This window comes from Geospiza fortis, unplaced genomic scaffold (assembly GCF_000277835.1).
Source record: "Geospiza fortis unplaced genomic scaffold, GeoFor_1.0 scaffold121, whole genome shotgun sequence".
In the NCBI taxonomy this organism is placed as follows: Eukaryota; Metazoa; Chordata; class Aves; order Passeriformes; family Thraupidae; genus Geospiza; species Geospiza fortis.
In genome coordinates, this window is record NW_005054346.1 from 4,720,202 (window position 1) to 4,736,637 (window position 16,436).

Genomic DNA, 16,436 nt, shown 5'->3' on the forward strand with positions numbered 1-16,436 from the left:
GGGGGACATATCTTGAATAGTTAATTATATTTTGTGTGTTTGAATACCTAACACTGTTAGCCACAAGATCTCAGCACCACAGAATACACACCTTGCACACCTGGTTTACCTCACAGCTTTATTTTTCTTTTAACATTTAGAGGAGAAAGCAGTATCAAAGGTAAAGAAATAGCTGGGAGTTTGGAAAGTGGAAAAAGCAGATAATGGCTAGCTGATTTGATGGCTGTGGTTGAACTCCTCTAGAATTCACAGTCCTTCTTCCATGAGCAGCAAATATTAGAAAACGATGAGAAAATCCTTTGAACATATCTATCCATGTCAGATAGGAATATGTGGGGTGATACACTCTAAACATAAGCTAGAATCTTTCAGGGAAACTGAGCTGATCTCACTTTTGATAAGACACAGCTCTTGTGGCCAAAATATGTGTGCATTTGTTTATTTATTTATTTATTCATTTATTTATTTATGTGTGAAAAGTTGTCCCAGAAGCTCTTTCACACCCAGTGGCACATGACTACAGTCCCCACACTGCAGTGATCATGGGCTCAGTTTAAGCAAAGACAATGGCCAGCAAAAGAAACTGAAGTTTGCCTGGTGGGTTTTGAATGCAAAAGTTAATGCTTTTATTTTTTTTTAGAGAGAATGATTGGCAGATATTGTCTCCAATGCTAACAGGAAGCCCAGTTACAGTGATTAATTAAGTCAGAAGCTTTATCTGTATCAATTAATTAATTTCAGTTCCACTGCAGGTTCAGGAATCCTTATCTCTTTAGGACTGTCTCCTTGCAGCTTTCCTTGCACCTAGCAATGAGATTGATAAATTATGTGATAAAAGGCAAGGACCATCACAAGGAGTTTAATGCTGTCTGTGTTATACTGAGGAGATGTTGTTTCCTCAGAATTCAATTCAGGTTCTCTGTATTTTTAAGGGACACCAAATAAAGTTTGGATTGTCAGTGGGACTCTTCAGGAAACTTCTGTGTGAAGTTGGACTAGGAGCCTTTGTAGCAACTGCAGGTGTCCATTTACATAAACATTCCCACCAAGCTGCAGGAAACCATTTCCTCCAGACACTGGGCATATATGCTACTGAGCACACTTACTTATTTAAAGATGCTAAATTCTAAATTCTCTTGGAAAATAGAAGAATAAAATTTATCTTACCCTATAAGCCTAGGCAAACTTGCATTCTATTTTCAGTTCATTGAAATTTCTGCAGTTTTCCTCTGTAATTCTTACACAGCCATCAAGTACTTTGTTCATCACATATATAATCATACTTCTGCCTTTCTTATGAAAAACTGTCAATCTAGTGACCTTCCAAATGTATCTGCTATTTGAAGAATATTTGCATTGGAATTATACTCGTGTTAGCTATGTTGTTTTTTTGCTGCATTTTTATTGCATGTAGATTGGAGTTGGTCAGAAAGCCTCCTCTGAAATGGAAATTATTTTTATTACCCTTTGGCCTTGCTTTAAACTGATTCCACTGCAAACAGTTTGTAACAGTGGGAGTGTGCTCAGACTGAAAATCAGAATGTACATTCAAATGGTCTAATATGTCTACCAGAAAGGGACAAAAAACACATCCTGAACTAATAATAGGAAGTTTTGAATTACAGGGAAGTAGAATTACTGGATGAATTTCCACTGAAATACTTTTTTTTCCTCAGAAAATGTCCATTTGCTGAAACCAAAGCTTAGTGGGGCAAGGGATAGAGATGAGGAGAGAAGGAAATAGGTTGAATATTTCTCTTGGTGTTTTCAACATTCCTTGGAAGACTGTGGTGTTTGAGGTTGACATTTTTACATCAAGAAACTCCTACTATTCAGGAATGCTTGTTTAATTTTAAGTTTCCACATGGTTAAGAAGAGACATAAAAATATTTGAGAACAAAATGGAGTTCTTCAAGATCACTAGGCAAATGTCCTTACTGATGTACAGAATTTCCAAAAAGTGCTCAGACATTGAGGGACATTTTGTGCAAGCCTAGAAATCTCTCTTGAAGTGGAAAATCACTTTCTGCCAGGATTTAATAGGGATGGAATTACAGCCTCCATCAAGACAATGGTAAAAGCTCTATTTGCCTCAGGTGGGACTTCACCTCAAACTTACTGAAAGCATTGTAGTCTCCTTTGACCATGTTGATCATACAGATATTTGCCATACAAATATGTATGGTCATACAAACATGTATGACCATAAAAGATTTGAGGAATTCCTAAGTTCCTTTGTTGAGGAGGAGACAATAATACATGAGGATTTAGAGAAAATTATTATGTGTGTAGAAAAGTCCTAGTTTTCTGCACATAAATCAAACAACAAGTAGGCAAATGTTTCTAAAAATCATTACCTTTCTGCGGAATTTTAAAATATTTCTGACAGCAGGTTTTTGTTAAAAATTTGCACCAGAAATTACCTTGCTTAGAGGAGCAGAATGAACACAGAGTCCTGCCAAGAGCCCTCTCCTGCATCTGTGTGAGCTGAGCTGCTGGGTCTTCCACAGCAGCAGTCAGGGACCCACAGACAGTTCCACAGCATGTCCTTGAAGGCATATGCTAAAGACAGGGCTGTGAGCCAGGGGTGTAAAGCAACAGCTGATCTTATCCTGCCACAGCTGCCTTCCCTGGAGATAGGAATTTCAGTTCTGCTGTCATTAGTGAAGGCTCCAGCATGAGTCTTCTCCTGGAGAGAGCCAAGTCCTTGTCTAGCTGTGCTCAGGGGATAATCTATGCCACTGGGTACATTCATATCAGTACATTCATATCATACTCCCCCTGCTCTGGCTCCCTCCATCTCCCTATACACATGTGCCTCCATTGCCACCCCACATCTCAGACAAAATATCACCTATTTCAGCTCTACTGTCACATAGCTCTCACTGAACTGTCACTACTCCTGTCTTTTTCTAATCTAGTCTTGTATATGCAATCTCTTTCCTATTTTTGCATAATCACTGTGTGTATTTGTCACAGCAAGAAATTACCTGTAAGTAAATACTCTCTTCAGGAAGCATTCACTCATTTCCCATGCTAAAAAGGAGAAAGCTTTTGGAGTTATAAAAAAAGTTAAACATATTACAGATACATCATTCCTGAAATTTTATGAAATTATGAAGGACAAGGATAATGTAATTTAATGCAAGTACATCGGACCAGGTTCATATTTTATGAGAGAAAGAAACATTCAATATATAACATGATCTATTTATGCATATGTTGGTGGGAAGGTTTGAGCATGACTGGTGTTAGCTCTAGGCTACTTTTTTACTGTCTACCACTAAGAAACAGCTACTTTCTGTTCAAGGTAGACTTACTGCAATAAACTTTCACATTTCCTTGCTGGGACTAAAAGAGTATTTTCTTTCTTTCTAGTACTTATCAGCAACTTAGTGAGATCTTTATTAAAATGTAATAACTGACATTAAAGAAGACTTTCCATTTAACATATGCAGCTTGTCCTTTACTTACAGCCAAAAGCCCCAAAGCATCCAACCGATAAACATGGCAGGGTTGATCAATTTGACAAAGCAGTTAATTCCAGTTTTCAAGTGAAAAATGTGAGTCTACAGCCTGCTATCCTTTGCTTTTTCCTTGTTCCAGTCAGCTCCCTAGAGATGATAGACACACAATGAACATAGGGCTTCTCTTGGAGAGAGAGAAGTCTGTTTATCTACCTTTTTTTAATATAAAATGAGTCAATCCCTCTTCTCATCTCCTTTAATTTCAAAGGCTCTGTCACTGGCAGCTGAGAGAGTACTCACTCTACATATCACAACAGCTGCTGGAGACAGATAGCATGAGCATTTCTGGAATGATTCAAACTGACCTTCTTTCAATGGATACTAAATGCTCATCATTAGCTGTGGCTTCATGTTCCAAGACAGGCCTCTAACATGAAGCGCATTCTAATACTGAGGGAAAAGGTAGCAAGGTAAACAGATTTGGGAACTTTTGAGGCAGCCTTTAATGAAAAAAAAATTGTATGCTTTTTATGTGTACATATTGCAAATTGTTTCATTCAAATACTTGTGTATACATGCAGTCTGATGTCTCAAATGAGTAGTGGACTTAAAACCAAGAAAGTTTTTTTGCTACATATGTTTAGGAAACAGAATTTCCAATTGCATCTTAAAGCATCTAATAAATTCTGATCTTTAGGCACTTTCCAGTTGCTGAAGATCATTAGAACTTGAAGTTGTCTTATTTTAGGAACAGTTCAATCATTCTTACTGGGAGGAGGTCTCTATTTTCCTTCATAGACCAGATTTGTAGGCTCCCTTCTGTAGCTTAACCCATGTTTATATAGCTCATATTGTCTCTATAGAAATAAGCTTGAGTTACTCTTCTAGAGTTACTAATAGGGACTCTTCTTTGGGAAGATGCAACATGCCTTTGGACACATGAACACCTGTGATTACACCACAGGAACATCCTGCTTTTATATTCTGAGGAATCACTTGTCCTCTGGTAGGACACTGCTAAACGTACAGTTATCCATCTTCAAGGGCCCAGCCTAGGATATCCCCTTTTCTTCAATTTCCATATCCTGGGGAAGATAATGACAAGGCTTTTGCTAAAATCCAAAATCTAAGTATTTCCCTAATTTTTTTGCTAGTCTTTAAATTCTGGACATAAATATGCAAAAAACGTCTGCCTTTAGGTAGGTTTCTTTCTAACAGGGGAAGGGAAAGAGGGACAGATTCTCAGCTGCCCCAGATCATCATTTCTCTGCAGATGTGCACAGAACCACAACCAGTTACACTGTTCCAGCAACTGGCCTCAGCTCTCTGCTCACTTTTGTCAACATGAAAAACTGAGGAGAAGCCAAACAATAGAATGAGCAACTTTTGAATCTCCAGTCAGTCTCCAGGAGATAAACTGCTAAATCTACACTTAGGGTCTTTTTATATGAGGTGCTAAGTTTTTTTTGGCTTGTCCTTGTGCAAGCCAGTGGATACATGAGCCTGGATATGGTTTTCTTTGCATAGCTTCTGTCACTGAGGATTTTATCTGTTCTGACTTCAGTAGGCAGTGACAGAGCTCTGTCTTTCTATTAATATGACCTGTTATAAATACCAGTGGAGACACAATAGCACCACAGGATATTTATAGCACAGGCATACTTAACCTTACACTACAGATTTCTACAGAAAGGCTGAGCGTTTATCAGCTTTTTACAATGAGAATTCTCACTCACTCTAAATTTTCAAGTAGCAGCAATATTATGCTCAGAAACTCTGTGGAAAGAAGAGTTTTATCTTATACTCACTATGCCAGGCATCTTATACCCTACATCCTTCACATGATTCATGAAGAGCTCCACTGGAAGTACTTATTCAGACAAAGAGATCACATTTACCTCGGGTTTCAGAGTACAAACGTGTTTAGCAAGGAAAGAAGAGTCAGTTCCATGCTCCAGTCTGGAGAGTCCAGCCCAGTCTGGGCTGATGAAGAAGACATCAAGTTTTCAGATCAGAGGTCTTGGTGAAATCTCCAAACACTCAAGGACTGCCTCAATTCTGTTCAGATGCCCAGGTTGACCATAATAAATATTAAATTATGCCCATTAAGCCAGGCCATGATGCTCAGAAATACTGTTCCGTTGCCTCCACTTGATTTAAAACTTTAAAAAGCAAGAAATACTAACAAATAAGGCAGAAATCAAATGCTTCCTACCACTCATAATGAAATAGATTATTAAGCATTTTTATTCCTAGATTAAAATTATTGAAACAAAGATACTTCCAGATAATTTTAGAAATATGTTCCACTATAATAAAGTTATTCTGAAAATACAGCATAGTTCCAGAAAAAAAAAGGTTCTGACTTGAAAACTTTTATCAGCTCTAAAGACTCATATTTTTCAGTAAGATTTGGAAAAAAAAAGCATACAAAAATATTACACCTTTGGCATAATATTAGACTGCATTTTTTTTCCTTTAAGATCTACATTCTTCTTCACTTTTGAGAAATTTTCATATTATAGATCTTCTTTCTGAAGCACAACATGAAAAATATTTGATTGTATAAGATAATGCCAAAAGACAAGTAATTTGCTGCTATAATTGAACTGACATTAGATTTCTTGATCGTACTAAATTACAGTAGGAGGAAATTAAAAAAATACTTTTAAAATCTGTTGCTTATGTAAAAGATCAAAAACCTTCATGTAGTTCTTAACAGGCTGAGTTTTTCATAAATTGGCATCTCATTCTAGATTTTTAAGTGGAATAATCTCCAAACAAACCTGTTAGCTTGATTTTCTGATTTCATCTAAACATTAATGCTATTCTGTAGCATTAGCAAATATACCTTTGACAATTTTCTAAGAGAATCTTATACAATTTTCCCTTATTTGAAGATTTTTTACAAAGATTTTTATCTGTACCACTATCTGATCAAAGTGTTCTGAAGCCAAGCATCATTGATTTCCTTTCCTTTTCCCCTCCTCACAGAAATACTAGCTTCAAATTTTGTCTGGATTATGATAAACTGAAGATAACTTAAAGAAATTTGATTGTTCTCCTAATGTCCTTTGTTGGTCAAATCTTCTGTCAAGTTATTGCCAATGAAACTCTGGAGACAAATTCCTGCTTACAGATCTCAGTTGTTCCCTCCTGTTACTGCTGTTCAATGCAATGATTGTGAAATTTCAATCAAAGCCCTACTGAACCCTAAAGACCACTCCTGCAGTGATTCATCATTGTCACAAAGTGGGAATATGGTTTATTTCTTAAGAGTCACTGTAATCACATTTGAGGACACCTGCATGTGACACAAATATCAGACAAAGAAAGGATACAGCCAGGAAATAACCATCGACCCTAATTCTTATTTCACTACCTTGAGACAGCCTTGGGGCAAGTTACCTGTTAGGTGAGACAGTATTATGTACTCTGGAGGGCAAACCTGACCTTCAGGTCAGTTTTGAATCCAGTTTGGTGATTTGTGTCATAAGCCACTCAGCTGGGTCTTGGCAGACCATAGCCTTCTGTCTTGACTTTCACCAAAGAAATAGCAGGCAAGGTCAAACCTTCTGCTGTTTTGATGGTTTTGGAAGATTTTTGGATGTTGTTGAGAAGTTATTGAATTTCAATTCAGAGCACTGGCTGGGGGAATTTCTAAATGGCTACATGCATGCACATAAACTGCAGTACACAGCTCTGGTGCTGGATAAGGCAGGAACAAAGAGTGTTTCTTTATACTCATTGGTATACCACAAAATCAAAAGTCCTGTCTGGAGGCCAACCAACTACATCCTCAGAGCAGAAACCAACCAGCCCTACATTAAAAAATGTCTGGACTTTGCTGGACACGAAGGCTGTGTTCCCTGCAACACTTCAGCCTTGGTTTCAAGGATTATTGGAGTCTTTGAATGCAGTGGTCAGTAGCAAACATCTTGCGTACTGAAAAGTGACTATTTCTTACATGCTCCACCTGCATCACTACCTTAACATGGGTTTCTAACCTTTGCTGTTGGACTCTGATACTTCTACTCTGTTATGCAAAGTGCCAGAAGATCAGTCTTTGGTTAACTTGAGCCACAATTAAATTTTGTCTACCATCATAAGATAATTATAAGCTCAGCATGACACACAAAGAACTGTGACTCCACAGATGAAGAAAGCAGAGCAAAAAACATGCTGTGAAGGGGGAAAGCTGTTCATATTAAAAGAATGAAGATTAGAAGTGAAAACTCAGAAAGTATTGGCAAAATAGATTTATTTTAGACACATCTCTTTCCCCACCTTTCCATCCACGAGACAATCTTGTGTTTAATGTGTTAAAATTCAAGACATCTGTAAGGTCTAGGAAGGAGTACAGCATGAGCTCAAAGCATACAGTGACAATTGTCCTGTGCTAAAACAGCAGAGCTTGTTAATCAGAGATGGCTTAGGCACTACAAAGACATTTGTCCCCACACTGCTGTGACATGATGAGAATTGCTATACTGTACAAATACTTATTTAACATCTGAACTACTGTTTGAAGTGGAGGCATAAGGGCATTTTTAGGTCATTAAATGTCTTGTGTGATGCAATATATAGAGAAATCCATACAGAACAAGGAGTAGCATTGAGCAAAATGTGCAAACAGCAATGTGGTGATGTAACTCCTACTTCATCTTTCTAAGTATTTACAGATTTTACAGTGTTTGAAACTGAAAAATAGCAATATATTAATTTCTACAGCCAAGTCTAGATTTGTCTAGTGTTTGTTTTACAACTCAAGATGAATTAATATATTCACCTGTGTAATACTTGCTGTCTGCACTTTAGTGGTAGTGCATTGTAGCAGTAACTTGAGAAAAAAACAAATTGAAGGCAAATGCAAAAACATGGAATTGCCAAAAGATTAATTAGCTGAAAGCAACCTGAATGTAAGAAAAAGACCCAAATGCATAAATTATTAAATATTATTTTTTTGAGTAATTAGATATGTCAGAATGTGATGGTCTGAGACAATGAATGACAGTTTAAAAAACTATAGGAAAATTGTTCCTCTATGGCATTAAAATTGCCATTACATAGGGAGAGGCTGAAAGTTCCCGGCACAAATAGCAACATATGGGTTCAGCTCCAGGAGAAATTGTAAGAGAAAATTATATCCACTTAATTAGACTTACATAGGACTTAATATAACCCAAAATCTCTTCATAGAAAGGAGGACTGAGATATGCATGTAATCTGCCTGTCTGAGGATTTGTACTTGCACAGTGCCTTAGCTATGAGAAAAATCAAGGAACTGAAAAAATCTGCTTTTATTTCTGGACATCATCATCTCATGGGAGCAGGACCTGACTTTTTTCTTTCAGTGACCTCCGAGGCAGTGACTCTTTTTCTAAAGTATGTAGGTCTCATCTACATTTCAACTACATTTCACATAAATTTTACATTAGTATGATACTAGCTCTTTTACAATAATAATAGAAAAAGCTCTCAATGAAGGGACTTCAACAGCAATGGTGAGAGCCAAAAACCCCCCCAAACTAAAAGGCCCCAACATCATTGTATGCTAAATATCTGCTTTATAAGGGTGAATGTCTTGCTTCTAAAACTGGCGAAAAGGAATGCAGCATTCACAACTCCTACTACTCCTACTACTCACAAAGCCAGTGGTTAGCTAAGTTTGGGACACATTAACCCAATTTGTACTTTCAGAGAGAGTCTTCTTTTTACTAATCCTGGAGAAGACAACAGTAATTCGACTTCAAATAGGAAATGAAATGCACTTGCATACTCAAGTAAGGCAGCCTCCTTCAATTGCACAGCACAGGATGTCAGGCTAATGACAGAATTATAAGATCAACTTTGGTACTTCCAGGCTTCAGTATGTCCAGTATTGCTGCTGACAAATGCAAACAAACTGGAGGCAGACAACCTGGCAGTGCCATGGCCAGAAATCGAATGGGATGAAGGCTGGACTGGCCTCGTACTAAATAGAGGGAAAAGCTAAATTTGGACATGCACAAGGATGCTTTGCTAGAATTTGATTTACTTATGAATGTCATTTGGCTTTATCTTCCTTCTGACTAGAAGGTTTTTTGAACCAAAGAATGTTATTCTGTATGAAGTGATGGTATCTACAGGAGAAGATAAGGTATTGTGCTGAGGACTAATTGCACAGCTTGACTTTCTAATTTGTTAGAATAGATGAAAATTCCTCACGAAGGGGAACACAGGCCTAAAACTGCTGGCAGATTTTTCTACCTAATTTGTGAACAATAAAACAAAGCAGACACAATCATGATCTAGTTGTAGATAATTTGCTAGTCAAAAAAATAGTTGAACAAATTGTTCCTTCTGGAATGTAAGTTAAAATAAAAATGAACACACCAGAGAGAATTTTTCTTGAGGTGTTTATGATAACAGGATATCTGGTAAGTACTAAACAAGAAAAAAACAATTATCTCTCCTTTTAAATATGTAGCAGCATGAAAGCATGGTCCTTAAGCAAGCTGGTATAAGATTGAAGTCATCCCTGCTTTGAGCAGGGAGTCAGACAAAGTGATCTCCAGCTCTCCTTCCAACTTAAATAGCCCTTAGATTCTATCAAATGCCCTCAAATAGTAAGGTTATGTAAAAAGTCCTTCTCAGGTCTAACACCAGAGATGGGCTCAGACTTTAGTGGAAGGGGCTGAAGTCCTCTCTGACCACCACAGTTTATCCTCGTCCTCAGGTTGTCCCATTCCCAGGTTGTCCCGTTCTCAAGTTGTCCCATCCTCAGGTTGTCCCATCCTCAGGTTGTCCCACCAGGCCCCAGCCGCCTTGTCCTCACCTCCTACCTAACCCCATAACAGCACATGGTTTTAGCTTGCTCCTATTTATCTGCAAGCACCAAGTGGGAGTGCAGCCCCTCAAGAGTCTGAACCATAAAGTAACAGGATCCTGTGTGACAAATGAGGGCAGTCAGAATGAGGCCACAACAGGGAGCCTGTCCCCCCTCTTCCTCATTTCCATCCAACTCAAACGCATCCCTGTGAACACAGCAGCGCTCTTCCATCTTCTGAGGGAGCTGCTCTCATCTCCTGTTACCCTCCCTCTGCACACACATGTGCTTGCATGTGGATGGCACAATCCAGACACTGCTGGATTCTAATCCCCTCCAATTCTCTCATGGATTAAACTTCAAATCTCTAACCCTCCTTCTTAATGCTGTGGTAAGGAACACACGTCCTGGCTACATTGATTTACAGCTGAAATAAAAGTGAAAGACAGACAAAATGAGATGTCTGAAAATCGATCTATGCAACAAGTGGATGGAACATTAAAGCATTCTGGATAATTTTCTCCTCCCTTCACTTTGCCCAGGGCCTGATGAAGTAAAAATCACTGTCTGCAGCAATAAAAATTGCAGGTACATGTGTTACCCTCCACCTACCTGTAACCCTTCAATGGCCAGTTTGAGGATAGATGGTGTAAGCTTGGAAGCTTGCTTGAAGGAGAAGTTGCTCCAGTCTATAATTAGAATGAAGCCATTTATTTGAAGCTCCTGATCTTCAATGAGCACTTCCAAGGAAAGAAGAATAGCCCGAAGGATATCTATGAAGGAGTTCCTAAAGCAAAAGCAGAAAAAAAATCGAGTTGTTTCAGAGGTGTCTTTAAAGAGCTCCTGCTCCAAAACTGCTTGGTGTGATAAATCCTGCTCATTGGTGGAAAAATAAACACTGAATGAGATCTCCTCAATTTTGCTAGTAGTCCTTTCAATAGATTTTAGCTAAGCTACATTGGGAAAATATTTTTCTATGATAAAATGAAACAAATTCAAGCTATCGATTTAAATCCTTGCTCGTTTGGATATACTGTACCAGTTTGTTCCCCTTGTTCTCACCAGTTTTTTGTTTCCCTTATTTTCAGAAAAGGAAATAAATCAGTACAATATTAATATAAAATATATCATACAACTAGGTTCTGTGCCTTCCTGCTTGAGGGTAGGGAATGATCCATGGCTTTACACAATACAGTTTGACAGTTGCCTTATTTTTGCAAACCAAATGCAACATGAAAAATGGCTACATATGCTCAAAATGAGAGCTCTTTATTAATTATCAGCTACAGTAGGCTGGCCACAAGGCTTCCCTCAGCTCTGGGAGAATAATTAAAAACCTTGGAGGGCCTGAAGCATTTAACAAGTAAAAGAGAAGAAAGTGCTGAAATGTTTTCTTTAATGTGAAAGTCCGCTCTGCGAAGCCTGGGCTGCACACTCCTTCCATTTCCTCACTACTTCCATTTCCTCACTACTTCCATTTCACAAAAGCCAGACTTGGACACGTTAATGACTAGTCCATACTTATACCCCAGCAAGCTGAATTAGGTGCTCTCCTTATCTGTCCTTCTCATTAAGATGATTTACAAACAATACATTCTATTAGAGAGTAACAAGTAAGGAAAGCTTCACAAAATGCAGCTTAACCTTGCGCAAAATGAAATTCTAATCTACAGCTAGTGCAATCTGCTTTACCTCAGCATAATTCTCAGGTTTTTATGAGACCTGAGGTCTTTTACAGGGAAGGTTCATACCATGTTTTCCCATGGAGATTTTAATTTATTTCTTTTCTGCTGTTTTCATCAATTTAAAAGAAATCTCCTCAAACTTTCAAGAGCATTGTTTCAAATTCTGCCTGACAGAAACAAACGTATGTGCAGTCAAAACAAATTTCTCTGCCATTGGCCTCTACCCCTGAATGGCATCAACACATGTTAAATTTCTATTAAAAGTAAATGGTGAAGTGTTCTCTGATTCTTTCTCTTTTCTCTCAGTAGGTTTTGAGTGTAAATGTACGTTCCTTCTCTAAAGATTCGATCTCTTGTAAAAGCTGCTTCTACACTCTGCCTTTCTGCAAAAGTCAGAAGCTTGTCTTAAGTATGATTGTTGGGGCAATAAATTGAGCTTATTGAGCTTAAAGATACATAATATTGTTCTTGCTGCATACCAAGTCACCCCTCCCTCATTTACAGTTACAAGACAACCTTGACCTTTTCAAACCCTATGGGGAAGCTCTGCTAAACAGCTAAAAGGAGGAGTATTTCCTTAGCAATGTCAGGTGAAAGCATGTTGATTGGGTTGGCAATTGGCATGTACAATAAGTCTAAATTTATTTTGAAAAAACTGTGATATAATACCTACTGCTTAGCTCAAATGTTGATGACTTTCAAGCAGCAGCATCAGATGACCACCTGTGGTGAAAAAAACCCAAATTTAGCCTGTTCTAGGGTGACTTTATGATGCTTATATCCCCAGTCATCTCTTTTGTTTATGCCAGATATTAAGTTCTGCACCCTTAAGTTCTGCACCCTTAAGACTGGATTTGAGAGCAAAGCAGAGGAAAAGAAGCATGGAGTTTGTTTTCAGAACCGCAATCACTCCACATTCCTGTTCCTGGACTGTGTTGTCTGCAGCATGGATGGACAGTGGGACAGGGCTCTCCTTTGCTTTTATTTAGTTTCTAGCTAGCTGAGGCAGTGAAGTTCTGTCGACTGTGGCTTTTCTTTTTCTTGGAACTGTTCAAACCTGCCCTGGACTGAAAACCCAGAAGAACACCTGGAGCTCAGACTTGTGGCCCACTGGGGACTAGGATGTGGCATTTCCAGTGCCAGAGGGACTGACAAGAAACTGAGAGAGCTGAGCTACAGCTCTCTCTGTCTGAATTTGCCATCTCTTCAGAACAGCGAGAGGTTTTCTTGTATAATATTATTCATCTTTTTTATGCTTGTGAATACTTTGCTGGTTAAATAAACAGGTTATTTTCCACTTTTCTCCAAGGAAACCTTTTCCTGAACCAGTTGGGGTAGAGGTTGCTTGAATTTGCTTTCTAGAGGGAGCTCTTTGGAAGTTTCCTCCCAAATTTGCCCTAAACCAGGACATAGCCCTAGACCATATCTATGCAATATATCCTACACTGTCCCAGCATCCTCCTTCAGGGTGGTCAGCCTTCCACAAGAACTGCCCCATGGAAGCTCCCAGACATGTACAGTGGCTCCAAAAGTGTCCTTACATACATGCCAGCCTTCTTTGCGCTCTTGTTGGCATCAATTTGAAATTATATCATTGACTGGCTACATTGGGAAAGATGGAATAATCACGGCCTCAATCCCACAGCTGCAAAACCTAGAATGAACTGGATGGTTTTTACTGACAAAGATGTTAAACACGGCTACACTGTGACAAAAAAAAGGATTCATCCTTCATTTGTGGGAAGAACTTTTCTTAAGAGTACATTCAAACTTATATTCATGATCCTGCTAGCACTGATGTTTTTAAAGTCTCTGTAATGATTCCAGTGGGACTGTCTGGAAATGGTGGATACAAGACATCTTCTGTAATCCACTCAAACTCTAAATGACAATGGAAATATTTCAGTGCAAAATCTTCCCCTTGGACTTTGTGCTGAGGAATTTCAGTCTTTGTTTGAGTATCTACATAAATTGCCAATTTATCAAACAATTACTCACCTGTACCTTCCCATACTTTCAGTAGAAATTATTTACCTGGGAGATATGGCACTCAATTTTCTTAGTTTACAACTAATCTGGTTGTCCCTGCCTACATCCCTCCTCTCTCTATGCATTTGCAATTTGAAGACATGGTGTAGGAAATAACTCAGAGTGAGCACAAAGACGTTTTCTGATGAGTACAGGGAGACACGAAGGCAGCACACAAGTCCTCCAGGTGGGTTGTTTGCAGACACACTGTTCCATGAATGCAGAGCCTGGATAGAAATCAGACAGAGTGCCACTTGAGTCTTAAGCCCTCTGCTCTCGAGTCTTGGGGCTTTGAGACAAATCATTCAGCTGTGTGACTGATTTGCATCCAAATAATTTTCTATGCATGAACACAGAACCACTTTTTATTAGTCCATCACTTTTGTTCCATTGCTTAATGTTCCCTTCCCCTCCTCCAATCCCCTCCTCCTCACCAGTTTAACCCTCTCACACAGAAAAAGAGCGAAATAAATTACAACTACACAAAGGGAAATGTATAAGGTCCTGTAAGGATTCAGCATGAAGCCTACTGAAGTGAGCCACTAATGAGTTACAAAAGATTTGTACAAACCCCAGAAAGAGAAAAAGGAGGAGGGAGAGAGTGCGCCTATCTGCTTTGGCTGAATGGAAAGGTACCACAAAAGAGACTCTTCAAATACCCTTTGGAAAATGGGAAGTTAGCCCAACATAAGCTAGTGGTAAGGAACAATAATGTAACACAAAAAATGAAGATGGTTTAGCTGAGGGATTTGGTGGGGAGATTAGCCAAAGGCATAACGTGAAAATAAATAAGAAGAAATTACTTAATTATAAGAGGTGTAAGCAGTCTGTGAGAGAACCAGAAGGCTCAGTGGAGTACCAGGGTGCAGTGGGAACAATTAAAGGGGATAAAGACATTGCGAGGAAATTAAATGCTCTATTTGCATGTATCTGCCACCAGTCATTTTGAGGAGATCCGTGGATAACAAAGCTGAGGGACTGTTGGAAAATAAGGAGGCAACTAAGACATATGGAAAGAAAGTGGTACATTTTGCAGAAGACAGCATCAGTAAAGGCTTTTGACATTACTCCTTCTGAAAAACTAAGCACAGGCTCTGTTTTAGGCATGCTAGTGAAATTAATTGGATTATTCAGATAGTTAAAAGTACAAATGTACAGAAGTACTGGCAGCTGAAGACATTGAGATTGTCTGGGAGTAAGCAAAAACAAACTGTCACTACAAATCCTGACTGTCCCAGGAGATAGCAGACTAAAAACTTTGGATGAGTGCCGCTATCTTGGCAGTTGCAGATAATTCAGCTTAATATCCCTCCTTAAGTTAATATGCAGTAAGAGCCTCTCTCCTCTAATACTGAAAAGGTGGCCAAAGCCCCATAACATTTGGCAAGCTGTAAACATGGCATAGATACAAATCAAGTAAGAGACCACATCTTGCTTTGTTCCCTCCATACACAAAAAATCACCAAGAGAGCAAAAATGCATATTTAGCTTCTAAGTGGGGAGAGCTGACACTGCCCTGCAAGGAGGATTCCCAGTGTGAGCAAAACACAAGAGGAAGAAGAAGAAAAGGACCAGAAACACATCTTCAGGTTGCCCCAAATTATTTGAGCTAGTCCAAGTTCAAGAAGCTGGTTGCGTCTCAAATTCTGTGTTTAGTTTTGGATTTCTCACTATGAGAAGGGCACAGAGTTGTGGAGCAGGTCTGTAGAAGGACAATGGCTCTGACAAAGTGTCTGGACGACAAGTCTTGTGAGGAGTGGCTGAGGGAGCTGAAGGGGTTTAGCCTGGAGAAAAGGAGGCTCATGGGAGGTCTTATCACTTCTACAACTTCCTGAAAAAAGGTGTCAAGGTGAGGGTCAGTCTCTTCTTTCAAGTAAGTGACAGAACAAGAGGCAATAGCCTTAATTTGTTCCAAGAGAGGTTTAGACTGGATATTAGGAAAAGCTTTTCCACTGGAAGGGTTGCCCTGGAGACATATGAAGATGCATAGATGTGGCACCAAGGGGCATGGTTTAGTGGTGGGTTTGGCAGAGCTGGGTTAACAGTAGGACTCAATGATCTTAAAGGACTTCTCCAGCCTAAAAGATTCCATGATTCTATGAAAAGCTTAGAAAGGGAGACATGAGCAACACAACAGATCCACGCAGGTGGACAAGGAGAACTCAGGAAGGCACATTTTTAATTGTTCCCAAACACAGCTGAGGTATGTTATCCATGAAATATGAATTAAACAAAGCCCCTGGAATCCAGTCAACAGTGGGCTTTGAAAAGTTGTTCTTAAATCATATGAAGTGATTTATTTAGTCAGATTAAATTCTCCTTTCTGCTCATGAAGTATTGATAAGAAAGCACCAAACTTCCATTGTTGTATTCTTGGAAAACATCTGTGCTTTTTTAATGTGCATATTTATTTTAGAAAATTAAACCTCACCCCTACTGAAATCAGTA

General features: G+C 38.9%; 1 protein-coding gene across 1 annotated transcript in view; it reads right to left on the reverse strand.

Annotated features, from left to right (window-relative positions):
• CLVS1 (clavesin 1) overlaps positions 1-16,436 on the reverse strand; it is an 87,479-nt gene that overhangs the window by 54,225 nt on the left and 16,818 nt on the right. The window contains exon 2 of the mRNA XM_005423049.2: positions 10,888-11,062. Coding sequence (XP_005423106.1) covers positions 10,888-11,062 — 175 coding nt within the window. The remainder of the gene's footprint in view (positions 1-10,887; positions 11,063-16,436) is intronic.